Source organism: Schistocerca cancellata, chromosome 1 (genome assembly GCF_023864275.1).
Source record: "Schistocerca cancellata isolate TAMUIC-IGC-003103 chromosome 1, iqSchCanc2.1, whole genome shotgun sequence".
Taxonomy (NCBI): domain Eukaryota; kingdom Metazoa; phylum Arthropoda; class Insecta; order Orthoptera; family Acrididae; genus Schistocerca; species Schistocerca cancellata.
In genome coordinates, this window is record NC_064626.1 from 81486782 (window position 1) to 81504061 (window position 17280).

At 39.8% G+C, this 17280-nt stretch overlaps 1 protein-coding gene across 1 annotated transcript in view; it reads right to left on the reverse strand.

Annotated features, from left to right (window-relative positions):
* LOC126176519 (baculoviral IAP repeat-containing protein 6) overlaps window positions 1-17280 on the reverse strand; it is a 329968-nt gene that overhangs the window by 292286 nt on the left and 20402 nt on the right. The window contains exons 8-9 of the mRNA XM_049924030.1: window positions 15607-15772; window positions 421-1307 (exon numbers count right to left, since the gene is read on the reverse strand). Of these exons, the coding sequence (XP_049779987.1) occupies window positions 421-1307; window positions 15607-15772 (1053 nt within the window). The remainder of the gene's footprint in view (window positions 1-420; window positions 1308-15606; window positions 15773-17280) is intronic.

Below are 17280 nucleotides of genomic sequence, written 5' to 3' on the forward strand. Positions count from 1 at the left end.
TGCGGCTTCAGCCGAACAAAACTTTATGAGTTTTTCTACGTATCTGTAGTGTGTCATGACCATATGTCAATGAATGGAACTACAGTGAATTTATGAAATCGCTTCAATCATTTGTAATAGCCCTGTACAAGTTATTTCAAATGAAGTCATTATTTTTATAAACAACTACAAATGCCATTATTCAAAGGAAAGTATATTCCAATACTGTCTCTAGTTACAAATAATGCTATGGAAATATAGATGTAGACACAGTCGAACATTCAGGTATTGAAGCCACATTTATAAACTTTCTTTTTCATGTGAAAGTTATTCACACGTAATAAAAAGGTACTTAAATAAGATATTTTAAGACATAAATGCATCATTGAGCCGTATTTTCATATCTCAAGAGCAAGGTAATTAATAAAAATGAGTGCTCACCTTTATGATGACAGGTGATGAACTACCTTCAGATGTGGATGGATATTTTGACATATCTAGACCTCCATTAACATTGCTGAAAGTTACATTCAACATAGAACTGTCACACGCAGTGCCACCACCACTACCACTTGCACCTTGTGATGATCCAGATGGAATCACAGGAGGACCGTATAAACCCGCAGCTGATGGTGCTGAACCAGAGAGAAACTCCACACTTTCCAGGCAGTCTGGTGGAGTGTCCATAACAACATCTGCTACAAGGTCATCAACACCAGGTACATCAAACATAAATTTTGACAAAAATATCTCTTGATAAACGCCATCCTGGCGAGTGCCTGAAGATGTACTTGTTCCAGTGCCAGAAACAGCCTTTTTCGAACTACCACCACCTGCAATTCCCTGATTTTGTCCTCCTCCACCACTACTTCCACTTCCATCATCTGCAGTACTATCTCCCTCGCATCCAGCAGAACCTCCATAATGGTGAAAATTATACACTACAAGGAATGGACACCTTCCATGAGAACAGGAACTAACTGTATGACCTGCTGGTGACTCAGCACTATCCCTCACTTTCATTATATCCAGAGATGCGCTTGCCAGGTTACTCGCTTCATTCACGTCATTCATTGCACGCACTAATGAGGAACAACAACCCCCACTTCCCCACACATCACTTGTATTGGGTGAACTTCTTGATCCAACACTAATCCCTGCGATGAAAGAAGGTCGGAGGCGGTTGTTCATGCTGTTGGTAGCCTTTGAATGTTGCTTTGGACCGGCATGGTTACAACTTTGCTGATGTTGCGGCCCACCGACAATTGACAGTGCTGTAATTTCCAAATCCAAATCTTCACACACCATGGGCAGTGAAAATATGTTGTCTGAAATATTCCAGAAAAAAGTACATGTTAATTTAATAATACTCTAATGATAGGATTTAATGTCAATGGATAGCATCATACAGTAATAACTACCAGAATTTACACAAATTTTCTAGGAAGCAAGTTAAATAAATCTGCCTCTAATCAAATTAACACCTGCATAGACAAAACCCCTCTCAAAACTGATGCAACTTTAAAAAATGCATTTCACTTTCACGTTTGATACCTGTTTCACCCATGACGGAATGGGACAACTTATTTTATTTAAAAAGATTGTTAATCATAATAGTTATCTTCATGACAAACAGTACAGCAAACCCAATAATAATCTGAATTCTATTCATGTAGCAAAGCAAATTAAATACGAAAATATTTGTGTTGTCTGATACTAAACAAACAATGACATTGGTCTGAAATAGTACATTAGTAAGGAGAAGTGTAAAATGTAAACTCTTATGGGAGAAGGTGTAAGACATTGCCATCACAATAAATATAACTAGGGAGGAAATTTGATACATATACATTTTTTTTTTATTTTGCCCGTATCGGTTACATGACTATTACCATCTTTGCTCCAGTTAAAATTGTATCTTCCTTCAACTGAGACAGTTGCTGACCTACAATCCCAAAGCAGCAGCAGCAGCAGCAGCAGGCCTCGATTGAGCAAATTAAACTACACCAGAAAAACAAACATTTCAATAACCCTGGTAGTCTACCTCAAGCAGGCAGCCAATAAATTAAAACAACTTTACTACTCATCAGGAACCAATCATGTTCATGCAATCTAAAGCGAAACCTGTTTGTACAGAATGAAATAACTCATGTTAGTACATAACACTTGCATGGTGTACAGTAGGGACACCACTGTTAAACAACAAAATAAAATATTTCTACGATTGTAAAATGAAGTCATTATGCATATAGTAATACTACTGAAATTCTGATACTATAATTGAGATGTGTGTCATGCTTAGGTTGGTGGCATTCTGATACACACCACCACCAGATTAACTTTAGGTTAGAAATTTCATATCTTTCACCAAGACTTATGTATTCATTTTGTATCATAAGAGCTTATTTGTATGAACATGGGTCAGTTTAAACACTGACTTAGTTCCAAGTAAGTAAATGTGTACTACCACCTTGATAATCCAACTTCTTTCTGACCTACAATTTTGCAGTTTGCTGATGACTCTGATGAACATTACAATTCAAATAGTCACATGATATTATTTTGCAAATATAAATTAAAAATATAAGATACAGTGGCTGTTAGTACATCAAAATCAAGCTGTCGCTGGTAGGAATGTAACTGAAAACACAAGTGATATAATTCTACTTCACACTCGTTAAGGAAAAAATGTAATTATACTTTGGAAATGGTTACACCTGTTTACAATCAACACATTAGATACCTTTTTTTGTTCTCTAGAGAAAGTGGTTTAGACCCAAAGATATGGCCATAGGGATATGTTCCAAAGATTCAACATTTCACAAATCTCCCACTTGCAAGTCCTTTATCGATACGTTAGACAAAAATTTTGGGGCTATGAAAGGCATTTGATCAAACCCAGAGACACTTAATGCGAAGAACAACATCAACAACAATGTAAGTTAAGGTCCAAAGTTCATGGGACAATGGGCAATACAGCATTACGAGAATTTATGGACTGTTTGAAGTGATGAACTTGACAGGGTAAGAAAATTATTAGTTTCTCCATAATTGGTGGGTACTCTTACCATGCAGCTGAAAATTCAATTAATGAAAAGCCACTCCAGTTGCATGCTTACAGGGTTACAATTACTAAACAATGGAAGATCCTGGATGGAATGTAACAATATTATGAAAAGGAAAGTTGACATTCACCATACAGCAGAGATGCTGAGTCGCTGATAGGCACAACAAAAAAATACTGCCACAAATGAAGTAAGACATTAGTCAAAAACTCACTCTCACTCACACACACACACACACACACACACACACACGTATAATATAACTGCAGTCTCAGACAACTGAAGACACACTCAGCGACTCAGCATCTCCGCTATATGGTGAGGGGTTACAATTACTGCTACTGAACAATATAAAATAGAATCATCATAACTTCTGAACGGTTTGCATTAGGACATTCAAACTGCATGGTTGGCCACGGGGCATGATGGGAATTAGTACATGCATGCATCATTTGGTTTCGAGATGAAGCGCACTTTCATTTGGATGGGTTCGTCAACAAGCAAAACTGGGGCATTTGGGGGTCTGAAAATCTGCATTTCGCAATCGAGAAGTCTCTTCATCCTCAACGGGTGACTGTGTGGTATGCAATGCCCAGCTGACCAATCACAGAATAATCAGTGCAATATTCCTTGGTGGCAGGGTGACTACCAAACGGTTCATGGAGGTTTTGGAAGATGATTTCATCCCCATTATCCAAAGTGACCCTGATTTCGACAAGATGTGGTTCATGCAAGACAGAGCTCAACCCCTTCGAAGCAGGAGAGTGTTTGATGTGCTCAAGCAGCACTTTGGGGATCGCATTCTGGCTCTGAGGCGCTCACAGGCCACTGGCATTGACCTCAATTGGCCACCATATTCTCCAGATCTGAACACATGTGATTTCTTTTGTGGGTCTATATTAAAGATAAGGTGTACAGCAATAGCCCCAAAACAGCATCGATGTTCCGACACTTCAGCAGCTCATACAGTCGCTATTCCTCTGCGCCACATCACTGCCAAGGATGGCAGCATATCGAACTTGTCAAACTGTAAATCCGAATACCTGTAGTAATGTTTCCAAGTTGAATCAAGTGTATGAACGCCATAGTTAGCAATTAATTTTTTTCGTATAGTTCAATAATTGTCACCCTGTTTGTACTGTATTCAAATTCACAACTTAATCAGGAACTAAATCAACATAATACCTTGATCACTAACGCAGATATGGTGAACACTCTGGTTATTAAATACACACAGTACGATATCATTATAGGGGAAGAACACCTCCAAACAAAATGCCAGAATTGGTATTTCTGTTATATGTCAATATTGTGCAACCAGAAACGAGTGGCAAAAGCAAGCAGACGACCTAAACCAGTGGCAAAAGCAAGCAGACGACCTAACTCCACATGTTGCATGTTATCACTCCCGTCGAACGAATCAGCAAGGCTTAGAGGGTGGCACAAGCTGTAGGCAAGCTCACTGGCTTCTAAAATGAGTCCCGGGCACAGTAGCATCCATGGAGAGCACACTCCATCCACCTGCAACCATCGGGAATTAACACGGGTAGCGGCAGTTTACTTTAACACAGAGCATCTGAACTATGAAGCAAGGCTTCCTGGCCACCTGTGGAAGTTCAAAATTGTGCAAAATAGCCACCATCAACCTGGAAACAGCCAGGCTTAACATTCCTATAACAGCTTTTAAGGAAACCAGGTTATCAGATGAAGTTCTGACACTGACCTCTGCTGCCAGCTTTAAGATTCAGTTTTACAAATGTCACAGCAAAGTGGTGCAGATAGTTCATCTTGGGGATTGTGTATGCATTCTAGGGGATTTCATTTCCTATACTGGATGTGATTCTGCTACTCGGCCAGACTGCCTAGGCAATACGTGGAATAGGCAAGACGAATGGAACCATTTACAGAGACTTTAATTTTGTGTCAAGTACCAACTGTGTGTCACTTACAAAGGCAAGACGAGGCAAACTTTGGCATTGATTACATCATTTTATCTTGCAGGACAGATCTCTACCATTTTCTCTACACGCCTTCCTTCCATAGTGTTGATTTTTTTTTACTATATCACTAAGCAACTTTTTTATCCCGGCAACTTTTACTTTCTTAAACATTTGGCGCTGCTTCACAACAGCAGCATGTAAGATACACATATTTTACTGAAGTTATGCTGTGCATAGGTAAGTTTCGTTTTTCAAGTCCTATTATGAAAAATATTGTCATGTTGTAACAACAAGTCCAAATCCATGAGAAGGGCTGTCAATGAAGTGCAATGCTTGGCAGTGCAAGCATGTTTACTATGAACATCAAAGTACAGCCAGAACGAAACTGAACACCTGGATGGAGAGTGCTGCTGCTTATACAAACATCAAATACATACTGCAAACTATACGAACATTACAAAATAAGAAATTCACAAATAATTCCTGGTTGTCAGGTTTGAACTGGTGATCAGCACACACCAGCTAGTGATGCTAACCAATACACCATGCTGCATGCAACACAGCTCACTACACTACTTCCTTTCTAATGTTCTCATTAGAGCCAACTACAACACCCTGGATCCAAATCTTGTCAACAGTCCTCTGTATGGCTGTGCTAGTGGATCCTCATAATCTGCTTGTATTGTCACATTCTCTTCTCTATTATGAGTGTCGAAGCTTCACAATCGACGAGCGTGTTTTCAGTTTCCCTGAAGGAGGAGCCCCCACCATCAATCTGCACCTCAGGACTGCAGTAGGGCTACACTACATATGAAGTACACTGACGACATTACAGTGCTTCTGCCTTCTTGACAAAGAATCATAATCCTCAACTTCGAATGTGGAGCCCAATCAGCAAAACAGGAACCTTTCAGCAACAGTTTATGACAGTCCCACTGTCCACAGAGTCTTACAGATCCATACCACATCTCCCACGCTGTGTAACAAGGGCCAGTGCTCGGTGTTATGGCGCTCTCGCTCTTTCTCCTGAATGTCCAGAACACATATGTGTAACAGCTGTGTCGCCTCTTCAGTCCTGGTGAGAGATGCTTCATGTAATCATCCTGAGTACCATCCTGCTAAAACAGGAACAATGTATCCATTGTCATTTTGGTCTCACGTCTGTGGAGCAGAAAGAGCTGTGCTGCTGCAGGTGGAGTTGGTACCAGATGCCCCAGAGGCAACAGCTGCACATTCTTCAACCACTGGCATTCCTTACAGTGGCTCACACAGTATCTAATCGATCAGTAGAAACATGTCCAATGATACCTGTGTCTGATTACTCCAGTGTGTTCACAAATCCCAGGCGACCAGACGTTGGAGTGTTGTTTAAAAACTTCAGAATAGATGAGCTGGAATGATGAAGTCAGTTCCTTATTCTTCGAGGTGAATGGATTTCAGCATTGCTGGATCTACCCTCTGTTCAGCAGTTATATCATTTAATGCAGCGATGACCGATTTCATGCATCACACTGCTGTGTTCTGTCAAAAGATTTCTTGATGACAGTTGACGTCCTTGTATTTTGTGTCTATTTTTATATACCACTGTGCCGTCATACTCAATGCCCATCTCAGCAGCTGACCTGATGGAACATTCAGGATAGTCAACCAGCATGGAGAATGGTGGTACATCACAATGGTGAATGGTTTGCCATATAAATAAGGCTGGAGCTTGCTGTTATTTATGGCTCACACAACTTCAAATCAGTCTTCTCGGTTCTACAGTAGTTTTTTTCTGACTATGAGAGTACTCTGAAACCATAAGCTATTCTTTTCAGGACCTTCCTGAATATGTACTAGCACTGCACATATTCCTGAACCACTAGCTTCAGTGTGAAGTCCTCAACATTCTTGTCATACACTGCTATGACAGATGAGGTTGTTAGTGCCTCCTTAAGGACAAGGAAAAATCTCTCTCGTGCCTTGTTCCACGAAAAATTGGCATGTTCCTGCAGTAGTTCTTGCAGGGTGCTTACCTTGGTATAGAAATCCATCATGAATCATAGATAGTATGAACACATCACAAGAAAACTTCTCACATCACATGTGTGCCTAGGAGTTTGTTCTGTGACTGCTCTTATTTTCTGTCTGTTAGGTTATGGAGGATTCCATTCCCATTCACTAGGTGCACCAAGATTTTTATTTCTTGAGTGATGAAGAGGCACTTCTTTGGAATCAGGTGCAGATCTGCAGTTTGAAAGCACTTCAACATGGTTGTATAGCAGTTTAGAAGTTCTTCAAATGTCTTTGAAAAAATGGCAATGACACCAACACAGCAAAGACGCATTGTCCACTTAAGGCAGGGCTTAACAACTGGCCGGTTTTGAGCACGAGTACTCGCGTCTGCTCAGGCACGTGCTCACGAGCAGGTGCAAGGTCGCGGAGTAGGGAGGGAGGGGACGGAGGGGAAATGCGCACGAACGTATGAATAGGAACGCAGCGTGCCTATTGAATTCGCGCCAACTGTGTAACGTTGAAAGTACTATGATCAGCTCTAACAGTCACTTCACTGGTTAAGAATCATGTCAAGTCGCCGTTGTGTAACCCCAACCATGCTTTTGCAGTTCAACCCCCATTGGGAGTAATTGTATCCGTTTACAGAAAAAAAAGATTTTGCAAAATGTTTAGTATGTCACAAAACGCTGAATTCTTTTAGGAAATTTAATTTGCATCAACATTATATGTCGTACCACGCGAAAGACTATGGAAGTGGAAAATGTGATGGACCAGATCGTGCACAGGAAGTTATTAAACTTAAAAGGAAGCTATCCGAAGAAGATCTGGATGATGAAGAAAAATCAACTGAGGCAGCTCTCAGAGTGAGCTACAAAACTGCTTTGTTTTTAGCAAAATCCCTGCGCCCCTTCACTGATGGCGATTTAATAAAAGATGTTTGGTAGTTGCAGCGGAACATTTGTGTCCATCTCAAGCTGAACAGTTTCGGATTGTGCCATTATCTGACATGACCATTATGTGTCGCATACAGGACATGGCAGACGTCCAGAGCCAGCTTGCAAATATCTATAAAGATTTTATGGTGTATTCTCTAGCTCTGGACGAAAGTGTTGATATCACTGGAACAGCACAAGCTTTCCATATTTATTAGAGGTGTTAATAGAGATCTTCAGGTGAGGGAGGAGCTCCTCGATGTAGTAGCCATGAAGAACACTACAACCGGAGGTGATATTTTAAGTAGTGTTGAAAATTTAGGATTGTCATGGAATTCTTTAGTTTCAGTGTCTACAGACAGTGCACCAGCGATGACAGGGAAAAAATTAGGTTTCGTTGCGCTGTTGAAGGAGAAAATGCAAAAACTGACCGTGCTGAATGAAATAAGGGGCGTTCACTGTGTGATCCACCAAGAAAACTTATGTGCAAAGAGTATCACTCTAAAAAACGTGATGAGTGTTGTTGTTCGTACAACCAATTATATAAGGAAGCATGGGCTACAACACAGACAATTTAAAAGCTTTCTTGAGGATGTAGAAAGCCAGTATGGTACCCTGCCTTATTACAGCGAGGTCCGCTGGCTTAGTCGTGGCGAATTATTAAATCGAATTTTTGCCTATTAGATGAGATACATATGTTCATGGAAATAAATAACATGTGTGTTCCTGAATTGAAAGAGCCTTCATGGTAATGTGATCTCGCATTCTTAGCAGATTTAACTAGCCATGTGAATGCTTTGAACATTTCACTACAAGGTAAAGATCTGCTAATTACTCATTTCATTTCATAGATTGAATACGAGCTTTTAAAATGAAATTGACACTTTGGGTGAGTCAGCTGGAAACAGGAAATCTAGCTCATTTTCCTAAATTATCATCCATGCAAGATGTTCACAAAGACTGTGAACATTATTCACATAGTTTAGTCGCCCTTAAGGAAGAATTTGATCAACGCTTTCAAGATCTGACAGCACTAGACAGTGATTCTGATCTGTTCTCCGCTCCATATTCAGCGAATATTGAAGAGCTCCGTCCTGAGCTGCAACTAGAAATTATTGACCTGCAGTGTGACAGAGAATACAGAGACATATTTCAGAACAAGAAAAACATTTTGGAATTTTACAGACACTTCCCTCAGGATAGATTTCCTCATTTGCACAAACTGGCGGCTACAATAATATCAATGTTCGGTTCCATGTATGTTTGTGAATAACTGTTCCCTGCAATGAAATGTAACAAGACGCGCCTGAGAAACTCATTGTCTGATCGAAATTTAAACTGCACGCTGCACCTACGATGCACAAGAACAATTACTCCGAACATAGATGCAATTGTAAAGGGCAAAAAGTACAAGATAACAGAGAATCCCACACTTCAGTGACACCTTTTATTGTGTAACAGTTCACAAATTAATACGAATGTAGAGGCATAAACTAAGCTAATAAAATTATGTGGCACGTGTACATTCTCCTTTATTTGTTTCATTTTTCACAGTAATAATTCATGAGTGATATCCCTGCAGGTGGCCGCAGATTTACATTGACTGGCGGCAGCTGTTGTGTGCCCCACGTTACTCTCCCCACTCTCCCCTCTGGTCCGGTAGTGGGGGTAGCATGCTCGCGCTGCTCCGTGCTCGCGCCTTGCTGCTCACAGCTTGCTCCGCGAGCACGTATGTTGTGAAGCCCTGACTTAAGGTGTCGAAGACGGCTGACCATCATAGTCTGATGGTGGCTTGCGAGTTACACAATCCAAAAAGGCAGTTAATTACAAACCCAGAGGCCATCAGCAGTTATAAAGGCAGTCGTTTTTCCTGGTCGGTTTCGATTTACCTGTGTCCCCATAGTTGAAAGAAATACTGTGGCCCTTTCAAGCAGTCTAGAGTGACATCAATGCTTGGCAATGGGTGGGCATCTTTCTTTATAATTTTATTCAAACATCAGTGGTTGATGCAGAAATGCCGTGTGCCATCCTTCTTCCCAAAGACCACAAGAGAGCACCAAGAACACTCTGAAGGCTCACTGATGTCATCTTGCAGCTTCTTCACCACTTCCTCCCAGATTATCTGTTGTTCAACCTATGACCCCCCCCCCCCCCCCTATGCAAACACTGGCTAACTAGTGGATGATCCCTAGTGTCGATACAAACTGGTGGATGATCCCTAGTGTCGATACAGTATTTTACTGTGGGCCACTTCATCAGTTTTCTCTCCACCCCAGATCTGAAAGCATGCGAAAACTGGCAACGAGTGGTTAACTCTCAACGACGTTATTCCTCAGACAACCCAGATCCCATTGGCAGTCTGATAGTAGCTTCTCCATCAATAAAACTAAGCTGCCCTTCTCTGACTGGTTTGGTTGCTCCTATTCACATATCTTTAGGGATGCGTTGGGCTGCTTTGACAATTGCACTCTCAAACCAACAAAAGTTTCATTTAACTGATCATCCAGACTGATGATTGGAATGTGCCTTATTGATGACAGCAGAGTAAAGTTTTCAACAGCAGACAACTGCCCTGAGCAATCTTTGTTATGTGTGCTTGATGCAATAGCTTTGTCAGACTGAACTGGAGCCCAGAACTTCCAGTTTACGACAGCTGGTGATGCCTGCACAAAGTTCCATCCAAGAATGACATTATTATAACATTTTGTTAAAACAATAAATCTGAAAAGCTGCTCTTTCTGTACACTGGTAATTATTCTTGCAATTCAGGGTCCTGTTGGCAGGATGTATTTCAAACTTGCGGCTTTCAGCACAATCACTTTTGTATCACAGAGCATAGTCTTCTTTAGCTGACAATGCGAAGCATTTGACATATCAGAAATGAAGGCCCTCAGTCAACTACCATATTTACTCGAATCTAAGCCGCACTTTTTTTCCGTTTTTTTGTAATCCAAAAAACCGCCTGCGGCTTAGAATCGAGTGCAAAGTAAGCGGAAGTTCTGAAAAATGTTGGTAGGTGGCGCCACAAATAATTTCTGCCGTCGAATATATGTAGCGCTACACAGGCTTGCTTTGCAGGCACAAAGATAAAATACTGGCGCCAAAACCTTTGCGTCAGTAAGTAAATTAAAAAAAGAAGGTGGAAGACGAGCTTTTTTTTCTCCGCCCGAGTTTCGACCACTGCATTTTCATACATTATCCAACGAAGTAAATACAAATTCCGTATTGTTCATCTTCAAAGTAGCAGCATTTCAATGTACTACGAAAATCCGACTGGCAAGACTGTTTGGGGTTTTTGTCAATATGGCCAACTCTACATTCTGAAATTTTTCCTATCTGTGAGAAAAGATGATTGCTAATAGGAACTTTTATGAATTGTGAATCACATGCAGTTATCTCTTCACCATAAGAATAATATGAATATAAACATTCTGCGATGTATTCTTTCGTGTTTGCTGCAATCTCATTTAAATCCTGTCTGCCTAATAAACTACGAAACTAGAGTGAGACAACAGCAAACGCGGAAGAATATAGATATCATGTCATGTTTATATTCGTATTATTGTCAAGTTTATATTCGTATTAATCTTATGGCTAATAATGATACAGTCAGAAATGAAGCACGGCAATTGACTAGATTTTTAAATCTAAGATGACTAATTTCTGTGCAGAATGTAATGTAATGTACTAAAGAGGCGTCTGCAAAGATTTTCAAACGGGGAAAAATTTTCGCTAAACTCTCGTTCAGAACATCTTCTATCATACACAGTCTATTATTTGATTCTTGTTGATCACTATCAAAGAAAGCAGCAGTGTAAGTAACAACAAATAGCAGTCTCTTGCCATTGTTTCGCTAATGAGACGATTCCCCCCCCCCCCCTCTCTCTCACTCTCTGGGTTTTTTTTTTTAATTGTAAGTGGCGGTAGCGTGCACAAAAACAAGCCATGCCGCGAGCGGCGACAGGCCGTAAACACGCACTATCAGAATGCGACAAACAATGCATGACACAGTACAGTAATGCATTTTCAGCTTAGAGTGATGTAAACACCTATAACAAAGAAAATGGCACTTATCAGATCAAAGAAAAATAAGCAATCAATTCAAAACAGACGAAGCACATGAAAAAGGAAGGGTACCCGTATAAATACGGGCGGAGCGCCTGACGCATAACAATGGCTACCTGGTAAATCTTAACTGCTAAGCTTACGACTCGAACCAAACTACTGTAGCTGTATCGTCATTCATTCAACCTAAATTGTGTCTCATATTAAAATGGACCAACTTTGTTTCGATTTGGAGGTGCGGCCTAAAACTTTTCTCTCCTCTTGAATTTCGAGTCTCAAATTTCAGGTGCGGCTTAGATTCGGGAAAATTTTTTTTCCTTGATATCGAGTCTCATTTTTCAGGTGCGGCTTAGATTCGAGTAAAAACGGTAGTGCCCAGACAGGTTGGCTGTCAATGATGACATCAATGATGACATTATCCAACATTTTGGATTTGCGTCCGTTCACTTCCACAGATGCTTGGCTTGCTTAATTTTCCTGAATTTGGGGGATAGTTAAGCAGCTGGTACCTCTGTACAGCAACAGGGAATGGCTATGACATGTTGGGGGGGGTGACCTCGTCCAGAGTACAGCGACAGGCTTCATCCCAAAGATTGCAGTTGACTGGCATGAATAGAATTATTGTGATTGTTGACATCTGGTGGTGTAGTAGTCACTGAACATTTGTCTTCTTTCTCTGCAGTAATACAGGGATCCACAGTGGAAACACACTGGGCATTTTGTTCTTTATCATCCAGACGAGGAGTCCGGTGTACCTGCCAGGTTGTAGTTTGATGGTTGCGACATAATTGCAAGTCGGCCTAGTCCATTCTTCCTAGCACATTTGACTGATGGCAGAGGTTAGTGCTAAAGATTGATACACTACTTCTTAAACATTATCTATTACCTACTGACTCTGTTGACAATTGTGGCTGCATTCTCTTGTTTACTATGTGGCATCATATACTGTATCTCTTCTCTTACCACCTGGCATATGAGAGGGGTTAGGTCACGATAGATTTCCGCAACTCCCACAGGGACCACATATGGGAGTCAATCTTACTTCTTACATCTGACTCAATTCTCATACATTTCCTCTACACACCGACACTGCTTAAGTTTCTCTGTTGTTTTGACATACTTTACCAGAAGAGCTTGGTACATGTCTTCTGTGACCCCTTTATCGAAGGGTGAGTTTCTGTTAACTTCTATTACATTTGAATTCACAATGGGGATGAAAGCCAACACATTATGTATTTAAGACTATGTCATTTCCTCATGGTACTGGGTTCTGTTCTTTAATTGTTCTTTCTTCTGGTAAAACGACTTTGCTGACTGTTAACAAATCTTTCCTTCAGTTTAGCCTGAAATTTGTCGCAGCTACCATGCTGCTCTTCACTGTTCTCAAATCACAGCTGGGCTTTGCCTCGCAAGTAAAAATATCCATTTACCAAGTACATCTTGTCATCACACCTACTGTATTTCACAAATTGGCCAAATCTTTTCAGCCATTTCACTGGATGCTGACCAGCATCTCGAGAAACAATGATGGCTGCCTGATGTGTAGCTGACTTTCTGCCGTTTTGGAATCTCAATAGTGTCCTCAATATACTGAACCTGGGAACAAAGTACTGTTTGTATTCCAGTTCCTGTCCGTGTAGACAAAGGCATTTTTGTTGCCTCTCTGAAGCCAAAATGATGATGATATTTTGAAGTACCCAACATATCCACCAAACAAGGTCACATCATGAAACTTCCTGGCAGATTAAAACTGCATGCCCGCGGGCAAGTGCTAGAGCACTTGCCCACTAAAGGCTAAAGTCCCGAGTTCAAGACTCGGTCCAGCACACAGTTTTAATCTGCCAGGAAGTTTCATATCAGCACACACTCCGCTGCAGAGTGAAAATTTCATTCTGCAATGTCACATAACCACAATCCAATCAAAATCTAAAAGCATGGTCATCAGTGAAGTACAACACTTAGCACTGAAAGCATGTTTTTATGAACACAAACGTACAATGAGAACAGAACTTAATTCTGTGGAAAGAGAGTGTTACTCCCTACACTAACATCAAATATTCCATGAAATAAAAACATTACAAATGTAAGAAATTTCAAGAACTTTTGAGAAATGATAAATACTGAATAACCAATAACTGCTTGTAACTGATTTGAACTAGCAACCAGCAGCACACCAGCCAGCAAAGCTAGCCACTACATCACACTGTATGCAACTCAGGCAGACACAATTATTATTATTATTTTTTTTAATCCATTGTATTAAGTATCTACAATGAGTGTTTCAGACCCACTCAGAAAAGGCCTACACATCAAGGCCAAAAGCTGGTCATGGATTTAAATAAATCATAAATCTCTAATTGCAGCAATCTTTCATTAAAGTGTAACAAAAGAAAGTGTATCTGATGAAAATGTGATACACATATGATACCAAGACCCTACATTTCTTATCTCACTTATCTGCTTATTTGATAGTAGAACTGAAACTTTAAAAGAATATAAAAAGCTGAATGAATCGCCATTACAGAAATTGAGCAGATTTTGGCAGGAACATCTACTTAGTCGGTTATAAAAAATAAAAGGCGTGTCACGCCCAACCAACAGGCCTTTCTGACTCTTTCCCAGTGCAGCAATTCTGTCATCATTAAACAATAAACTAGTAGATGTAGACCACAGTACGGCAGGGTATCTGTTCTTTCATTATAATCTACGACAGTTAGAGGGCTGTGGAATAAGTACAAAATACATGGCAGGTTGCACAATAGGTCTCAAGCAACATGAAACAATGGATGACAACAGCAATAAAATTAAAAAGTAGCTACCATTACTGTTTTAATTCACAGGAAAAAGGGTGAGTTAGGGATACTCACTACACACCATGGTGATTCATAACTACAGTCATCGAACTCCAGCTAATTATATAATTAATAAATGAAGTATGGAAAACTATATAGTACGATCTTTTAAGATTTAAAGCCAGTAAACTAGAAACTCCCCTTCATTCAGTGTCATAAAAATGTGTCAAATAATATGATGCGTAGCTAGATGTTTACATACTGCAGAAAAATTTGCAAAATACTTAAAGAAATACTGTCATGCTTCAACTATAACCAAACCAGTAGAATTCATCTGAACATTGTTCTCCATCTTTTAAACAACCAACATGTTTCACATTAAGATCACTTCATGCTTATACATTATATGGAACCATATTAGGTTAGTCTCGAATTATTCTATAAAATAGTCAATTATATATACTACTCACTCCAATCTACTAATTATCCATAACAACAACAAACATCGAATGGAAAAATGTTATTTAAAAATTCTGTGGAAGTGACAGAATACAATCATATAACTTGTAATTATGTTATTATTGTTATTATTATTATTATTTTATTATTATTATTATTATTATTATTATTACACAGAAATTACAAGAATGGTGAAAAAGGAAGCTGCTCCCCTCACCCATCCACTCAATACATTCAGCTGAAAGTTGGTGTTTGCCTACCCTGATGTTTTGTTCGTTACTTACAAAGTTGTGAGTCTACGCAGTAATATTTGAGAAAGGATGGCCATATAAACATGTACCTCTAAAATAAATAAATGAATAAACAGAGTGTTCATTACCAATAGTCATGTCTGTCATAGGTATTTCCACATCACTCCTACTTGCTCCTTCCTTTGGTTTTTCTGACCAGGCCTCTCTACATTTTAAGTCAGTACAGCTAATTGTTTCACCACAGCTTCTCATAATTACAGGTTCTGATAATGAGATGTAAAACACCGCTTCTTTCTGGAAAAGAATCACAAAACAGTAACATTACAATTACATGAAGAGTAACTCATATTTCATACAGGTAAAATCTATGAAAGGACATGCAGTCACCTTTTATGGTTCAATCAACTACTGAAATTTCTTCAACATCCCTAGAGTATTAAGTTGTAGGACCAATATACGAATGTTAACTAAAGATTTAAATTGAATGAAAGGTTTACATAAAATTATGTTAAACATTGTGAGTGCTATAATATACAAGGTGAATCTGACAAAATTTCAGATATATTTTCTGAGTATTTTGCTATAAAGAACCCAAGATCTCTGGCGGTTTATTACAAGGTAATAATGTAATTAGAATGTATTCACTTTGTTATCCTAATTACTTCTGTTTCTGTGAAAATTCTTTCATAAGAGGAGAAAAAAAAACTTGTAATATGCAATCAACAAATGGTAAAACACAATCAAAGGGTAATACAACAACTTTCAGGCACAACAAACAAGGTACAGAACGAAACCATACTGAATGCAAACATGAAAGCAAAGAATAAAGTGGACATTATAGCTGTCAACAGAAAATTGCATAAGTGAACAAAACAAGTTTGTTTCCATATAAGACACACAGTGCATACTGTCAATATTCACACTGGTTGTGAAGATATTTTCAAGGGAATACAGATACAAATATAAATGAGGCTACCAGCACAATAGTGGCCTAACACACATTTTTGAAAAAAATGAGATATTCACACAGAACATCACTTTATGCCCTATCATTAGATCTTACAATTACCGAACATGTATTCAGACACTAGGTACAATGTGACAGTGTCAGATTTTGCTTATGCACCGTGCAGTGTCATACGAAATGGGGCGCAATAATGGCCATGTATGCACAGCGAGCAGGCCCGTGGGACAGCGTACCGTACATCATACAGCATGTGACGGCTGACGGAGGACGCAGCTACAGTATAGACTCACAGTATTGTGGTCGACACACTGCTGAACGGTCATTAGTGCGTGTGTGTGCTTGTGTGTGTGTGTGTGTGTGTGTGTGTGTGTGTGTGTGTGTGTACTACAAAACGACATGGAGCAGCCCTGGTAACAATGTCGAAGCTGCATTGCAAGGTAAGGATGGTGTTATGTTTCCTTGTTGGACTCATATGATTTGACGTGGACACTGGTGCAGATAAGGAACATTTCCATTTCAGACCTATTAGGATCAGACACTATTACCGATGCCTCAGACGTGGAACGTGCACCTGGCCGATTCAGCCAGCATGCAAGTGGTACAGCAGATGAGTTATGCATGATGACAGCAGAACCCAATCTACCTGGTACATCGAAGGATACCACACCCACTACATCAACCATGGACGTATCGGAGGGGGATCATAGTACTGACACCGTAATCGTACCGCAACAAGGAAGAAAACAGGTCCGGAATGCACACCTGAGGCCCAGAACATTCGAAAAGAAAAGCGATTGAAAGGGGAAGAATACATTAATGTGAAAGGAAATGTAGT